This window comes from Phalaenopsis equestris, unplaced genomic scaffold (genome assembly GCF_001263595.1).
Source record: "Phalaenopsis equestris unplaced genomic scaffold, ASM126359v1 Scaffold000002, whole genome shotgun sequence".
Classification (NCBI taxonomy): domain Eukaryota; kingdom Viridiplantae; phylum Streptophyta; class Magnoliopsida; order Asparagales; family Orchidaceae; genus Phalaenopsis; species Phalaenopsis equestris.
The window spans coordinates 39,756,290-39,772,364 of record NW_018164444.1 but is presented as its reverse complement, the minus strand read 5'-3'; the positions used below and the strand labels follow the sequence as shown (position 1 = coordinate 39,772,364).

The 16,075-nt window shown below is 34.2% G+C and overlaps 2 protein-coding genes across 6 annotated transcripts in view; one reads left to right on the top strand and one right to left on the bottom strand.

Annotated features, from left to right (window-relative positions):
* The first annotated feature begins 711 nt into the window (after window positions 1–711).
* On the top strand, window positions 712–10,593 carry LOC110039533 (SAL1 phosphatase). Its single transcript, XM_020744632.1, has 8 exons — window positions 712–1,250; window positions 4,247–4,322; window positions 5,584–5,657; window positions 5,753–5,955; window positions 9,190–9,400; window positions 9,735–9,833; window positions 9,914–10,067; window positions 10,207–10,593. Exons 1-8 carry the CDS (start codon window positions 933–935, stop codon window positions 10,368–10,370), a joined length of 1,299 nt encoding a protein of 432 aa, XP_020600291.1. The 5' UTR covers window positions 712–932; the 3' UTR covers window positions 10,371–10,593.
* Window positions 10,594–13,260: 2,667 nt separating this feature from the next.
* Window positions 13,261–16,075, bottom strand: part of LOC110024235 (histone deacetylase 14) — a 52,768-nt gene continuing 49,953 nt past the window's right edge. For all 5 annotated transcript variants that reach the window (XM_020724087.1, XM_020724097.1, XM_020724105.1 and 2 more), the window contains 2 exons: window positions 13,906–14,087; window positions 13,261–13,720 (listed from right to left, as the gene is read on the bottom strand). In XM_020724087.1, coding sequence (XP_020579746.1) covers window positions 13,420–13,720; window positions 13,906–14,087 — 483 coding nt within the window. In that variant the 3' untranslated portion in view covers window positions 13,261–13,419. The remainder of the gene's footprint in view (window positions 13,721–13,905; window positions 14,088–16,075) is intronic.

The following is a 16,075-nucleotide window of genomic DNA, read 5'->3' as shown; positions in this document are numbered from 1 at the left end:
ATATATATATATATATATATATAAGAATCATATTTTATTTTTTTTTAATTTGAAAATAAACTATATTATTTAGAAAAAGTTTTAGTCTTTTAGCATATAATTTTCCTAATCATTTGATTGGACAATTCATGATGACCCCTCTTAATTACTTGATTTTTTTAAGAATTTAGATGTCTTAACGACTCTGAAATTAAACTATCTTATGTTCGTTGAATTTCTCTCGTCGAAATGCCGATTCAACTATAAATATGTAAAATTCGGAGTTCATTTGACAATTCAAATGTCGATCGAAAGCATCTAATTAGGGTGCTTCAAAGAATTTATCTGAGCTTGATTGAACCTGTATTGAACCAATTTTAGAGCATTTTTATTCATCTTGCGATGACACTCAATCTGATTACAAATTTGATAAACTTGGAGCTTGGATAATCATGAATTTATATTCGGAAATTTTCTTACTTAAAATGCCTTAATATTTGTGGCAGATGGATGAGGTTAACATACGAGTACGACGTCCCATCATAAGAGTTAATGCTTGAAAGGAGCACGGCGTTCAAGGACGATCTTAGTCAGAGTAGAACTCTTGAGAACTACTCCACGCAGAGAAAAGTCTTCTATTTTTTAGAGAGAGCTCTTCTTGTATTAGACATTGTAACTCATGAAAGATTACATTAGATCGAAATAAGTTCTCCACACAACACGTGTTCGAGATTTGCTACTAGGCTTTGCTGCACTGAATGTATTTGTTGAGTTAGCAACATGAAGAAGATCAACTTCTTGTGGAGAACTCCAATGTATGGAGGGGATGCACGGTCCGACTAAATCACACAAGGGCAACTTCATCGAACGATCAAGACTGAACCACGTCATCAAAATCAAGGCGCCGCTTAATCGCCGAGGGAGTGCGGAGTCGCCAACGGGAAATCGGGGGAATGGCAACTGGAGCAGAACTCTCAACAAGACTGGTTGCAGTGGCTTCCTCTATAAGCCTCTTGGCTTCAAGTTCGAACTGCCTTCCTCTCTTCTTTACCATTCCTCGATCTGAATCTGGACTTCTCCGCTGTCGCTTCTCCTTTCGCTCTCTCCTCTTCTACCGGCGTCCGCTGCTTCGTTTCGTAGATACGTCTTACGGCGATCGGGGAAGATTTTACTTTTCAGCCATGTCGTCGTCGTTTTCTTCTCTCTCCGCTTATGAAGAAGAGCTTGCCGCCGCTAAGAAAGCGGCGTCTCTCGCTTCTCACCTCTGTCAGGTGCTCAGCCTTATCATTCCTCTCCCAATTTGGACTGTTGTTTCGGATTTCCGGTTGATCTTACTATCCGCTGTCGTTGAAAGTACGTTCCTCGATTTGTGATTTTGGGTTTGGTTTGAATTGTGCGCTTCTTTGGATTCATAGGTTACGAGTGAAATTGTTTGAGGAGATTGCTATCATTGATCAATTTTTTTTCACAGCAATTTTGGGTCCAAAATCAGTTGAGATAAACACACGGAATCAAAGGCGCACATGATATGAAATCCACCCGTTCCTGTTGATTGTCATTCTTTAGCTTGAAATTTTATGAATGTGGGAGGTGAATAAACTATGTAATCTTTGCTTGTTTAGATCATTAGACTGATTTTGTAAGAGAATATGTTTAGATAATTATTGCAGAACCTGCTAGAGTAAGCTCATGACAATTATATTGAGCAATTAGTTAAATGGATAATTCAAGAGTGTTGATTTACATACAGTTAGTTTTACCAATCACTATTTATTTGATTTAAAGGATCATTTAATTTGAAATACAGTTAGTGAACTAAAATAAAGTTTGTTTATTGTATGGCTCATTTTTCTCACATATCTTAATTAAAATAAATGCCAACAAACTATTGCATTTACTTTATATACATTTGCTGTATATTGCATTTTAAAAATGCACCAAACAAATTACCCCCGTGATGCAGCACATCTCAGGGTCTCAGGTTTCTAAAGCAACTTGATTATATAACATTCTTGTGTTAACTTACATATACACCAATATGTTTTAGGCCATGACCTCAAGATTTTATGGTTCGAAACAAAACAAAGCACCCAACCACTGTGCTTAATAGATTGCACTATTAGGTGATATAATGTATGAAAACAATTAGGATTGAAAATTCTCATTTTAAGAGACCAATAATTAAGTATATAACTTTCAATTACTTTTTTTTTTGCTGTAAACTTAAAATTATGAGATGTCCGAAATAAATGATCATTTAAAATCGATTAAATAGTGTTTAAATGAAACTATAAAATTACAACTTGAATGAGATTCACACTGTAGTCGGAAAACCCATTTGATGTCATATTTTATTAAAATAAAGAACGTTGACAACATCAATAGCAAATTATTTTGAAGAAACAAGAAAAGGAAAAAAGTCACCAAGTAGAGAAATCTATACCTCAAACTGGTACAAGAAGATGACCTTCATCGAAATTCAATTATCGTACTTGCACCGTGTTGGATCTTTTTAGGATGTAAGGTCTTGTATTATTCATAGGCTCTTATTAACTGGGGGAGATTTGAGAGAAAAACGGATGGAGATGATATGGATGAAGCCCCAGATAATGAACCCGATCCTACGGATGAGCAAGGGTTCCACTTGAGGAATTGAAACCCCTTTTTTTCTATATTTTTCTTCTTCCTTTCCCCCTTTCTAGCTACATGGAGAGTGAAAAGAATAAAAAAAAAAAATCATAGCTCATACTGCATGTAGTTTGTCCAAGACGTGCCGAGGAGAGGTTGGTGGCGTGGATGTCACCTTGAGTGAAGATTGCTGTGAGGTCGTGATGTCACCTTGACAAATCAAATTGGCAAGTTACTTTGGCAGGTCAGTTCAACATATAGTTGTAGTGGGTATGTTGGATAGGAAAAAATGCATGGGCAGTGCCTAATGATGAGGAGTGGAACCCTGTAGTCCTCCAAATAGGTCCATCAACTGTGGTGTGAGCTAGAAAGGCTCATTAATTATGTTTTCGGCCCGTTAAGGCTAATTATTTGTATACAAACTGCATAAGAAAGAATCCAACATCCAACAAGCACATACAAGATTGAAAGTAAACTGCATTTTTATTAAGCCAAAAGTTTCACTCATACAAAATTTAAGACTGTGTTGCTAAAAATTAATCCATTAGTTCATGTCAATTAGTGACCATAACAAAATGCGCTAGTTTTGGTCTTCAATACATTAAGATAAATGTGTGATGCTAAAAGTGTCAAAATGACAATGGGTAAGCACATGATGGAACTAGAGCTGAACCCATATTATACGACGTGCTACAAGAATCACAAAATCTACAGAACCTTACACACAACACCACCAATGCAATAGGATAGAACCAACATACACGCTACAAGAGCTAAATGGCTATAGGAGCCGCACAGGAGTACAGGTACCATACTCAAACAACTTGAAAACTGAGGACTCCAAATGTGCCAATTAATTCCTCAAATAGCTTCAAAGTAGAAAACTCCACATTCACCAATTAATCCAACACTTTCTAAAACTCCACTTTCACCAATTAACCCAACAACACTTCCTATAAGAATGGTCTTAAACTCGCAAATTTTGCTCAGATGGTCATCTATTAGTTCTAGGTTTTTAACGACTGTAAAGTACAAATCTCCATCAAATTTTTTAAATGGATTTAAGGAGGGTGCCTTCACAAGAACGAAATTAAAGAGCACTAATTGGGAGTTGACTTGGGATATATCTGTGGTTATTACAACCTCTCATGCTTGCAAAATTTATTTAGTTTGCTGGAGGAAAACATCAAATATTGTTTTAACTGTTTGTTTTTTGGGACGCTTGCATACGCAGCACACAATTTTTATGTATTTACATATCTCACACGTGAATGTACATATCTACACACAACACTCAAAGCTTTAATATCACATAAAAAATAGCACTATTATCACTTTTTAAAAGTTAAATACACATTTTCATTCATGGGTTTAAAACATCAAAATGTTATGTATGTTAATATGAAAGTTTAGATGCCAGATATGTAAATACATAAGAATTGTGTGCTAGACATAAATTTCCTTTGTTTTTTATGGTACAGAGAAAGGCACCTTCATGACAGATATCATGACTGAAAAAAGCTTCATGGAAGATATATTCTTCAGTTTCTTTCATCTATGTGCTGTCACATTTGTTTTTTCCAATGCATCACCTGTGAGGGTCACATATCAAAGATTAATATATATCCCCATTTTTCAGAAAGTGCAGAAATCCATTATGCATTCAGATGTCCAATCCAAAGCAGATAAAAGTCCTGTCACAGTAGCTGACTATGGTATGCTGCCAAAATCTTTTCATTTGAATTGCTAAGTTTTCTGCGTATTCCTTCATCTCCTATATTGTGTTCATGTCATGAGAAATAAGAAATCCCAAGAAGCATAGAGGTTCTGGACGAAAAGAAAGTTAGTTTTGTAAATATAAGATGTTAATCCAAAGGGTAGCGAGGTTGTAGCAATTTATCAAAGGGAAATTTACATATAAACCACAAAATTTTGATGTATTTACAAATATAACACTTAAATTTGATATTTACACTTATAACACTTTTGTGTCATAAACATATGTATGAAAATGTGTATCTCACATTTAAAAAGTTAATAATTGTGGTATTTGTTTTGTGATGCTAAAGTTTTGAATATTGTAAATGTAAATATTAAAGTTTAGTTGTTAGATATGTAAATACAACAGAATTGTGCGTTATGTATGTAAATTCACCTTTATTAAGTGTAGAGTTTCTTGAAAGTGCAGCTATACTTTTTTCTCAGTTTTGCTCATTCTTTCATGCTATGTAAAACACTTTATATATATAGTGAAATTAGACTGGTTGATTATTGGTTAAATTTCTATTCACTCTCTTATTTTTAAAATTTTCAAGGCTATCATATTTGTCTTTCATCCTTTTGTATTGCACACTGCATTTACTAGCCTTTTATCTTATATTATTCTTCCTCCCCCATTATGATCCATGGGCCAATATGAGGTTGAGGACCCAAAGGGGTAATGGTCCACATTCTCACTCATATACCTGAAGCGGGAATATAATAAAGCATGAATTGTGTAATACTGCTTTTGTATGTGAAAAGAGATTATTTGACACAGTTTTTTTTCCTACGAACATAAAACATTCTAGGCGCTTACATTTTTTAGACTATAACATAGGATTTGTTGTTAATTATGTAGTAAGGTGATTGTAAGATTGATTAACAATAGTAATAGGTTCACCAGTGTAACATGATAGATTTTTTCTTTAAGTATATGTGGAATTGAGGAGGAATTTTCTTAGAGGGAAAAACTCTTTACTTTTCCATTCATCTAATACGAGTAAATAACAAGTATATATATATAGTTGGAGGGAAATTCACATCACCGTGACAAGAAGGAAAGAAATAAAATGCAACAATGGCTAATTAAGGGAGAATAATTTCTCCCCCTAAAATGTAGCAGCTGACTCACAGTTTTCTAAACTGTGAGTGGGCTCATGCCGTCCACAGATGTATACATATCAACAGTAAACGTCTTACTACTTTGTTTTGCAGGTTCGCAAGCATTGGTCAGCCTTGTACTGAAGATGGAGCTCCCATCCAGGTCATTTTCATTGATGGCTGAAGAGGTGCTTGCACTTTGTCTCGAATTTATACATTTCAGACTCATTTCTGATATTGAACTCAAAGCTGTAAGCAGATATCTTATATTACTTTGCTATAGGATTCAGGAGATCTTCGTAAAGATGGCGCCCAGGTGACTTTGAAACGTATTACAGAGCTTGTAAATGAAACTCTCACTGCTGATGGTACATATAATCTTTCCCTTTCTGAGGAGGATGTGCTTGATGCCATTGATAGTGGCAAATCTGAAGGAGGTCCATATGGTCGGCATTGGGTTTTGGATCCAATAGATGGCACTAAAGGGTAATCATAATTATTTTTCAACTGAAATATTTACTATGATCTGTTTCTTAAGAGTACCCATGTTTAATTTGCTCTTGAGATAATGAAAATATTCTCAAATTAGTTGGTTATCTATAGATTATATATTTCTTTATCTATGTAGGTCCATATTTTAAGAAATTGCTCATTTTTTGTCAGTACGTATTTGTTAATCATGTGATTTTGGTTATGTAGTTAGATAATACTCTTTTCTATTCAAGCACATCAATTTTTTTTTTCCTTCATACTTTCTAAACATAAACTATTTCACTTTCCTAGACTGGTTTTAATTTAATGTGTTTTTACTTTGGGTGTGTAATTATGCTGCATATGCACAAGATTATGTGTAGTTTGGAACTTAATATTCTTTATTTGTTCAAGCATATTTTTTGAATGTGAAACACACTTCTCAAGCCATTTAAAGGGGATAGGAATAGTGCTCAATTTAAACTTCAAAGAGATGAGGGGTTTTAATCTATAAAAAGTGTATGGCCACTGACAATGCCGCCAATACTTTAAGTGGGAGAGGTTAATTAAGTATTACTAAAATAAACTTTTAAACACCGAGGTGTCTTTTAATGTAATGGTTAGGGTTTCAGTAGAAACTCTAAAATTAGAGTGTTCATGTTAGAGCGCACTTAGGATTTGCAACTATCCTAAGATAATATATCAAGAAAACGGTCAAGTGAGTCCTATGAGGGAAAATAATATAATATCTTGACGATTCAGAGTTCATGATGCATTGATGTGACATGAATTTTCATTAACTTTCCAAAATCTTAATAGTCCAATGAGGGAAAATAATACAGTATCTTGACGATTCAGAGTTCACGATGTGACATGTATTATCAATAACTTTCCAAAATATTAATAGATAATATTTTTAGGATCTAAAGCCTCACATTTATGTGTAACTTCTTTTTTTATTGATCTAATATATATCTCTTTATTTTATTTATTATACTTCAAAGTATTTATTCTCTAATTTCATTTGATACTTTATTTATTTTTTATTTTTTTATTTAAGATGTTATTATCTATGCTTCTAATGCATCCGACGAAGTCTCTAGTTTTCTATCTCCTTTCCTTAAAATTTATTTATAACATCTTTCTCTCTTAACAATATATAAATTAAAGAAAGCTATAACTTTTGCTTAGCTTTTACTTTTCTTATAATTGTTATGACCCTTAGTATTATTTATCACTTATTATTCTTTAATAGCGCATTACATTCTCTCATTAATTTTTATTCTTGTTCACTCCGTTGCCAAATGCCTTTTTTATCTAATGATCTATTTCTAGGTTCGTTTAAGACATCTATTTCAATCTAATTGAAAGCTAGCCATCTTATCTCTTATTAGGATTGACTTAACTGAAAAAAATCAACTTGCTTCTCGTAGTAACATATCCTAAAAGGTTAACAATTTTATATTTTTTAAAATTTCACAATTTTTTTTTTGGGAAATTATTTCATTCCGTCATTTCCTTATACTCTTATAATTTAAGTCCATAACCACTATCCTATGTTGTATGGTCAAACATTTTATTGAAAGTTTTTTTATAATCTTTGTAACATAATTGAGAGAATTTCAAACATGCCATCAAATTTAGTTGTATTTACAGTATTTTTATCTTAAATTTTCAATAATATGTCCAGTTAAGTCTAGTAAATATATTTTCTTCCTTTGGTACAATTCATTAATATATTTCAATAGTTGATCTTCAAACCATCTTCTCATCGAGCTTGAGGAAAATAAGAAGAAAGTACTTTTTTGTACCCTCACTGATAATTAATGAATTAGTAATCATCCTATCACTAACTCTGTTCACCTCAACAGTGTTAGCTATCAACACTCTATTCACTTATTCCACTACTATTTTAAATCCATTTGTTATTAATCTTTCAAACACAGAATAATGTATAATTTTTATCTATCGATACATATGTATATGTATACGTATCTGTATACATGTATATGTATGTCATATATGCGTGTGTGTGTGCACTCGCCCGCCGAGCACATGAAAATTACTGTAAAAAAGGTTGTGATGATAATAACGATGATATTCAAGTATGTCTTTATAAATTCATCTATGGCTATCTATCTATATATCTATTTAAATAATATTACTGAATAATGTGGCATTGTTATATATATATATATTATAAAAGAATGGCTAGAGGCTATTATACGAGCCTCCAGCCAACCCTAACATGCCTAATAATTCGAGTACCACCTCCTTAAAGTCAATTGTGCTAGAGGAGATTCGAACTTCCGACCGGAGGGGTCTTATACTGTGGATGTCAACCAACAGGCCAAGGCAAACACAACGCATATATATATATATATATATATATATATATATATGGATGGTACTCGAATTATTAGTAACATTAGGGGTGGCTGGAGGCTTGCATAATAGCCTCTAGCCATTCCTTCATTTTAATATATATATATAGATCGCAATGCCACCTTAGTTATTAATATTTATATATTTTATTATTGTATATTATAATGTAATTATAAATTATATCTTTTGTATGTATGTGTCAGTTTGCGGGTTTATACATGTGTGAGTGGCATTATAATTATGCGAAGAGGAGTGTTGCATTTAATTACTTTCAAAATAACTTAGGATCATAAGTCATCAAAGTCCAATGGCTGTAAATTCTACACTTTATCACTTGTCGGGGAACACGTCACTTTTCATTTCCACCATTGCCTGAATAATCAAAATGATTCGCTTCACTTCTTACTCCCCACTTCATATTTCTTGTGTCCAAACAAGCCCTTAATGTTCTGCTTTAACAGTATATAATCTTTCTAAGCTTGAAAATATTCTAAAGAAACAGTGAAAGGCTGATGCTTCTCCTTATGGAAAAGAAATCCAACATCCAGGGATTCCTAAATTACTATGTATTTTTCTGGCTCTTAGAATATAGGAAGATTTACATACATAACACTTAATTCCTATGTATTTACATATCTAACACCTGAACTTCAATTTTTACAGACAGACAACCTTATCATTGTATGAAAAGGTGTATTTTTTTATGTGATATGAAGGATTTGGGTGGCATAAATGTAAAAAAGCCAAGTTTAGGTGTTAGATATGTAAATACATAAGAATTGGGTCAGATGTATGTAAATGCCCCTAGAATATATTGTGATTTGCTTTCCAGCTTGTACCAATCTGCCAAGCTTTTTCTGGCAGGTTCTTGAGAGGGGATCAATACGCAATTGCACTGGCAATGCTTGATGAAGGAAACGTGGTGTTGGGCATCTTGGCATGTCCAAATCTCCCCTTAACTCCAATAAGAAGCACTTCTAAAAACTCTTCAGAAAGTAAAGTTGGTTGCCTTTTTTCTGCCACTATTGGTTCTGGAACAATAATGGAGTCATTGGATGGCTCCACAAGTACTAAGGTAGTGCCGAGCATTTGTAGAAGGGCATTTGCATACATAGCACACAATTCTTATGTATTTACACATCTCACACCTAAACTTTCATATTTACATACATAGCACTTTGGTGCTTTAAAAGTATACATGAAAAGGAGTATTTCAGTTTTAAGAAGTGTTAATAGTGTTATTCTCGATGTGATATTAAAGATTTGAGTTCTGTGCAAGAGTAATTAAGAAAGTTTAGTTATGAGATATGTAAATTCATAAGAATTGTGTGCTATGTATATAAATTTCCCTTTGTAGAATTTACCGCATTCTTACATTCATGATTTGTTTTCCCACAACTGAACTTCAGGTCCATATCAGCACGGTTGAGGAACCAGCTGATGCATCTTTCTTTGAATCATTTGAAGCAGCCCACTCCATGCATGATTTATCTAGCAGCATAGCACAGGTAATAAAGGTTAATATTTCATTTTTGTGACATTTTTATGGTTCATTAGGTAGTTATTCCACTTGTTTATTCCTTTTTAGAAACTGGGTGTTCAAGCTCCACCTGTGAGAATTGATAGCCAGGCGAAGTATGGTGCTCTGGCGCGAGGGGATGGCGCTATTTATTTGCGCTTTCCTCATAAGGGATATCGTGAAAAAATTTGGGACCATGCTGCCGGTTTCATTGTAGTTTCGGGTATGAATATATAAAATACTTGATTGTTATATTTTCTTTTACTCAGCATTTATGTGAGTTAGGATTAAGATTATCTATAGACGGAAGCTCAGTAGTGTTTGGTGATGAGTAATTTGTCCAAATCTTGGTTGGTTTGTAGAAGCTGGTGGTGTAGTGAGTGATGCTTCGGGGAATGCTCTGGATTTTTCAAAGGGGCGATATCTTGATGTTGATAGTGGCATCGTTTGCACCAACAAGAAGCTGATGCCGTTGCTATTGAGTGCAGTGCAGGAGTCTCTTAAAGAACAATCTTCGTTTTTGTAGGAGAAACCTTTTCAATCCAACTGGTATTTTGCATTTCATGTTAGTTCATAGTTTGAACAAGGCTGATTGGTTTGTACCACTTTCCATCATGCGACGTTTGGAGATTCTCTTTTGGGTTGAAAATGACATTTATATCTTATAGCTCTGTAGGAGCTGTTTATTTCATGCATTAATATGCATGTATTTTAAATGTATGGCACAATAAATGTCATATTTATTCATAATATTTGGTTTGATTTTTATTTATTTTTTTGTATTTAAAGTTTAGAGACTTGACATTAAGCCTGATGACGGCCAAGATTTAACCTTTTAACTGAGGTTGAACTGAACAACATAATAAATATTAAAATGATTTTATTATGATTCAATCAATGTAATAATGTTATAATGATGTTCAATTAATGTAATGATGTTTCACTCTCTGAATATCTCTAAGGCTCTGTTTGGGGTGGCTATGCATGTAAAGGTGCCTTATAATAAAATGATTATGGATATAATGATATTTCTAATTAAAATTGACACATGATACAATAGATTATTCTTGAACCTCTATGTTCATTGCCGTTGTATAAAAGGAATGATCTGATATAATTTAATGAAATTGTTTCATAGTTAAAACAAATATCATTTGTACTAAGTAATTTGCTTATTATATTGTATTAAGCACAAGACGCAAGTCTAGAATCAATTGACGGCTACAATGATTTTTTTATGATATATAATTTGCTTCGTGATTACTTTAGTTTTTAATTAACTTTTTTGAGCATTTATGTTGTATAAAAATTTATAAAAACTTTGATTGTGAGCATATGTATGTGGTATCTCATATAAAAATTTTAAAAAGAGATTTTTAAAGTTATAAAAATTGGTTGAATCAACATTATCATTAAATTAAAATTAATATTTTTTTTCTCTAATTCAAGGAGCTCATTTGACTTGGATTAAACACTATCTATAATTAATTATTTTTAAAGTTAAAACACTACCTACTCTGGTTATTGCTATTTAAATATTAAAAAAATTGATTTAATAAAAAATATGAAATGAAAATGTGCATCTTCATAACTTGATGATCATGGCCAAACATTTGTATATGAGAATACTAATGAATAATTGTTAAATTTAGGAGTCTGTTTGAGGGAGAAAATTTTCAATACAAAGTTCGGACGCAGCTCTGTATGTGGACTCCACTAATATGTCGTCGCATGTGCTACATTGCGGATGTTATTGGAGGGTTATTGAAGTGAAGCCGCGAAAGTTATTGCGAGGGTTATTGAAGTGAAACCGCGAAAGTTATTGGGGGGTTATTGCAAGGGTTATTGGAGTGGTACCGCAAAAGTTGGAGGGTTATTGGGGGTTTATTGAGGGGTTATTGCTACTTTATTAGAGTTAACCCTCCAATAACCCTCCCAATAACATCCACGGTTCCACTCCAATAACATCTACGATTCCACTCCAATAACCTTCGCAGTTCCACTTTAATATTTTTTAGGTGGACCCGATGTAGTACATATGACAGCATATTACTAGAATCTGCACGCAGAACTGCATCCGAACTCTGTATGTAAAATTTTCTCGTGTGACCTTTTTAAACATACATGAGTTGTACCAAAAGAAGACTTCTTTCAAAGCTGTTGTGGGTATTATAATTTTTTTCTTTTAAAAAAGATAAAATACAGCTTTCTTACAATCACCATACTAACAGATTTGGTCAACAAGAATGAAGCCAAAGCAAATGTGATCTCACTTGAATAAACACTAGGTAGTAATTAATCCCAATGAGTAAAAGGGGTAGGTCCACTTTTAAGTGGAGTAGGCACAAAAAAATAAAACTTCTGGAAAGGAAACTTTGATTGCTTAATTATTTTCTTTCTGATGACATGAATATAATGCAACTCGCACCTTTTGTTTCCCATATATTGTAGGTTTGGAAGAATCCCTGATGGAATATTAGCAAATATGTGATATACAAGCACTGTTATTGGTGGTTTTCAAGCAGGGGATGCGAAAGATGATGGTGGCAACAGCCATTTTCTTATTTGGGGGATAAAAGAGGATTGCAAGTGCTGAAAAGTGGAGAAAAAATGGTTTAGCAAGTGTTTCTGTCATGTTTCTAGACAAGAACCGACTTTGTCAGCATGTTTTCGTAATGGAACAACTAGCTTTAGTGAAGTATTAAGGAATGTCAAAGGGGAGGCTAGCCATAAGTTTAATTTCACTGATGACTGCTACTCTTCCCAAAGATAGTCCAAGACTATACTAGAGTGTCAGTAACAATTACTAGTGTGATTTACAAGGACAAGTAGTGTTTGAGGAGAACTTGGGCCTTAACTAGCATATCATTCCTTACGTGAAAAGCAAAATACTTTTTACATACTTCTAAGCGCCGTGTACTTAGATCAGTTGGTCGGGCGTCTGCTTGTCAGTTGTAAGTTCCCACTGGTTTGGGGTGGGTTCAATTCCCCCCGAGTGTAGGGTGTGGGGTACTTGAATTATAGGCGCATGAGGGATGGTCGGGGCTCATATCATAGCCTCCGGTCATTCATTTATATATATATATGTGTGTGTGTGTGTGTGTGTGTGTGTGTGTTGTGGCCTGTTGGTTGGTGGGGTTCACTGTAAGTCCCCTCAGGTCACGGGTTCGATCCCCAGTGGCGCTGGGTTCTCGAATATTTAGGCACATGACGTAAACTCTCATCATGGGGCCTAGCGCATGGAAAATATCTCACACCTAAAGTGAAATACAACTTTTCATGCATAAGTTTAAGGCACCAAAGTGCTATTTATGTAAATATGAAAGTTTAGGTGTGAGATATATAAATGCATAAGAATTGTGTGCTAGTATGTAAATTTGCCGAAAAAAACAAAAGAGGCTAAACCCTTGGGAACAAAAAGTTCAAAAATTTTTATTGGGTAACTTAACATGACAAACCAAGGAGTCATCGATATGTACAGAATATAGACAGAAACAAATAAAGAAAAGATACTGCAACGACTAAAGAGAGACTAAACTCACGGTTACAGAGTTCGTCTTTCACTTATCTTGATTCTACAAGGAGTGCAGATGCTTGATTTTTTGAATGGCTTGTTTAGCCTTGGATAATGGTTCTTCATACAAAATGGCAGGATCATCAAACTGTGGAGCCAGGCTTGGCTGTTCAAGAAAGGCACGAAACGTGTCTACAACAGAGTGGGAGAGAGATTGCAGATTATATCCACCCTCCAAGAAAAACACACATCGTCCTTTGCATAGCTCCTTTGCCAATTGCTTGATGCTTGATGCAAGCATGTAGTAAGTACCAGCAGTAAATTGTAGGCCTGCTAGCGGGTCAAGCACATGAGCATCATAGCTGCAAAGAAAATATGAATCATAGTGCGCCATTAGCAGAATGGTAGGAGCTTCATAACAATGCATTAACATTTATATTTGAGGATATAAATCATTCTCGTTAGATAATTTAAAATTTTTTTAGGATTATGGAGCAATAGAAATTTAATATGTTTCAATGTCAATGATGAAAAATAAGTAACTCACCCGGCTGAGACAAGAATAATATCTGGTTTAAATCTTTGAGCACAAGGTGCAATGACTTCGTTAAACGCACTTCTCATAACATAATCACCAGATCCTCCAGGTAGAGGCAAGTTCAATGTGGTCCCTTCACCACTTCCTTGGCCAACTTGCTCAATCTTCCCGGTACCGGGATAGCTTCCAACCTAAATTAACAAATTAAAAATAAGTTCGGGAAAAAAATTGTATGCATAGAAGAATAAGGGAAAAAAATGAGCAAGTTATCCTGACTAAAATATGTTTGTGACGAGTTTCCAAATTCATTGGATTTATTTTGAGATGAATAAAGTACATGAGTAATTAGTCAAAAATTTACACACGACTCATTTTAAATATATCCAGTGCCTTCGAGACTCATTTTGACCAAATTTAGGTCATGATATCCTCACCCAACATTTTGCCAAAGAATATGACGCACTTACCTCCTTTTCATAAATTAGGATATCACTTTGTAAGGGACAGGATTACTACTTAAAAGCTACTATCCGCAAAAAAGAAAAAATATATAATTTAGCGTGATAGAAAATGTTTTTTACAGTGTAACAAAGAGGCGCACATATTGTGTCTAAATGACAAGTTCTCTTATGACATCAAGTAAAACAACTGCCACACGATAAAGACTGGCATCATTTGGGGTTCCTCAAAAAGAAATCAGCTCATGCATGCATATAGCATCATTCAATGAATTAGGTTCCACTCGGGGTTCCCCTAAGGATTCTTCTACAATCTATCACTACTATTAGTCTTGCACTTTCTCTTGGGTTTCATCTTCCTTCTGTCCGGAGCCTTTTTTGGAGGGGTTCATTCTTTGGTTTCAACACTTTCTAGCATTGGCATCCTGCACTCTTTCTTGTACCAATGGCTTTCTTTGCTCAACTTTTGTCTACTTCTCCTTCGTGACCAATTGAACACTTGCCATCTCGTGCATCAATCAGTTTCCTCATCCCTTTCTGTTGATCAACAACTCTCCTCCCCACAATGGACATTGATCTTTGTATCCTTAATCCTAGCATTCTTCTACCTATAGGCATTCATACTCCCTTCGATTTCATTCTGACTCAATCTTCATAAATTCCCCACACTTGGTTTCCCAATGAACCTCTAATTGGTGTTGTTGGCAATCACCCTTTTAAGTCGATAGATGTTATTGATTCTATTGTTGCATATGTTCCTCATTCTTGTTTTGAAGTTGTTGGGGGTAAGAATTTATCACCTTTTTCCTCTACTCGTTTTCTAATATTCTCTTAGCAAGATCATCTCAACTCCTGCTACACTCTACCTTTTATGGAAAACATATCTCTCATTTTCTCTTACACTGAGATTTCTGAACCAACAGCTTCATTTTCCCTATCAAGGGCAATTTTTTTGGGGTCATCCCAGGCTCAAGATTTCGCAAATTTATATTAGACTTGCATTTGATTGCTTACCTTGTTGGGATCCTTGATTCCCATCATGTTCTTCTCAGATTATCTCTATAGACAAATTAATCAAGATTCTTCAGATCCTTCTATGTAAATGGATACCTGAAGTGTAAGTTTAAATGATCTCCAACTTTGTCTCTTTCGGAACTACCTATAACACCAATTTGGATTGTTATTCTTCAACTTCATGTCATTTCTACAACCAAGCCACTTCACTTCTCTTGATTATATTTTTAACAAACTTTTGCTCATGAATGATGCTACCATGCAACTCTCAAGGCCATTGGTGGCTAGGGTCCTAGTTGAAATGACTACTACTTTAAAAACTAGATTCAGATTGATTCCTCTATAAGTGGTTATTAGTAAAAGGTTGAATTTATGGCATATATTTTTATTGTTCTTGCAAAATACTTAGTCACAAATACTAAGATTTCTTTAAGATTTAGCAAAACTGAGAACATAATGTTCCATTGATCCTACTAATGACAATAGAGAGCATACAAATGATTAGAGTCTACCTACAAACATGATGGCCACAATTTCTCCCACTTCAAATCAAGCTTCTATTCAAAATTTTGAACCAACTTTAGATCTTGTCATGGAATATGAGTATTCCCTTGTTCAAGTATTTGCATGAAGTATCAAGGCACTGGTAGAAACTTCCTCCACAAGCAAGAACATTAATCCAAATCAGCTGTTGTATTAATGATCAT

Excerpts from the sequence above, each read along its gene's own strand:
- LOC110039533 (XM_020744632.1), top strand. The coding sequence starts at position 933 with ATGGCAACTGGAGCAGAACTCTCAACAAGACTGGTTGCAGTGGCTTCC. Across the intron at positions 1,251-4,246 it reads TCGCTTCTCACCTCTGTCAG|AAAGTGCAGAAATCCATTAT; the intron begins GTGCTCAGCCTT and ends CCCATTTTTCAG. Across the intron at positions 5,956-9,189 it reads CCAATAGATGGCACTAAAGG|GTTCTTGAGAGGGGATCAAT; the intron begins GTAATCATAATT and ends TTTTTCTGGCAG.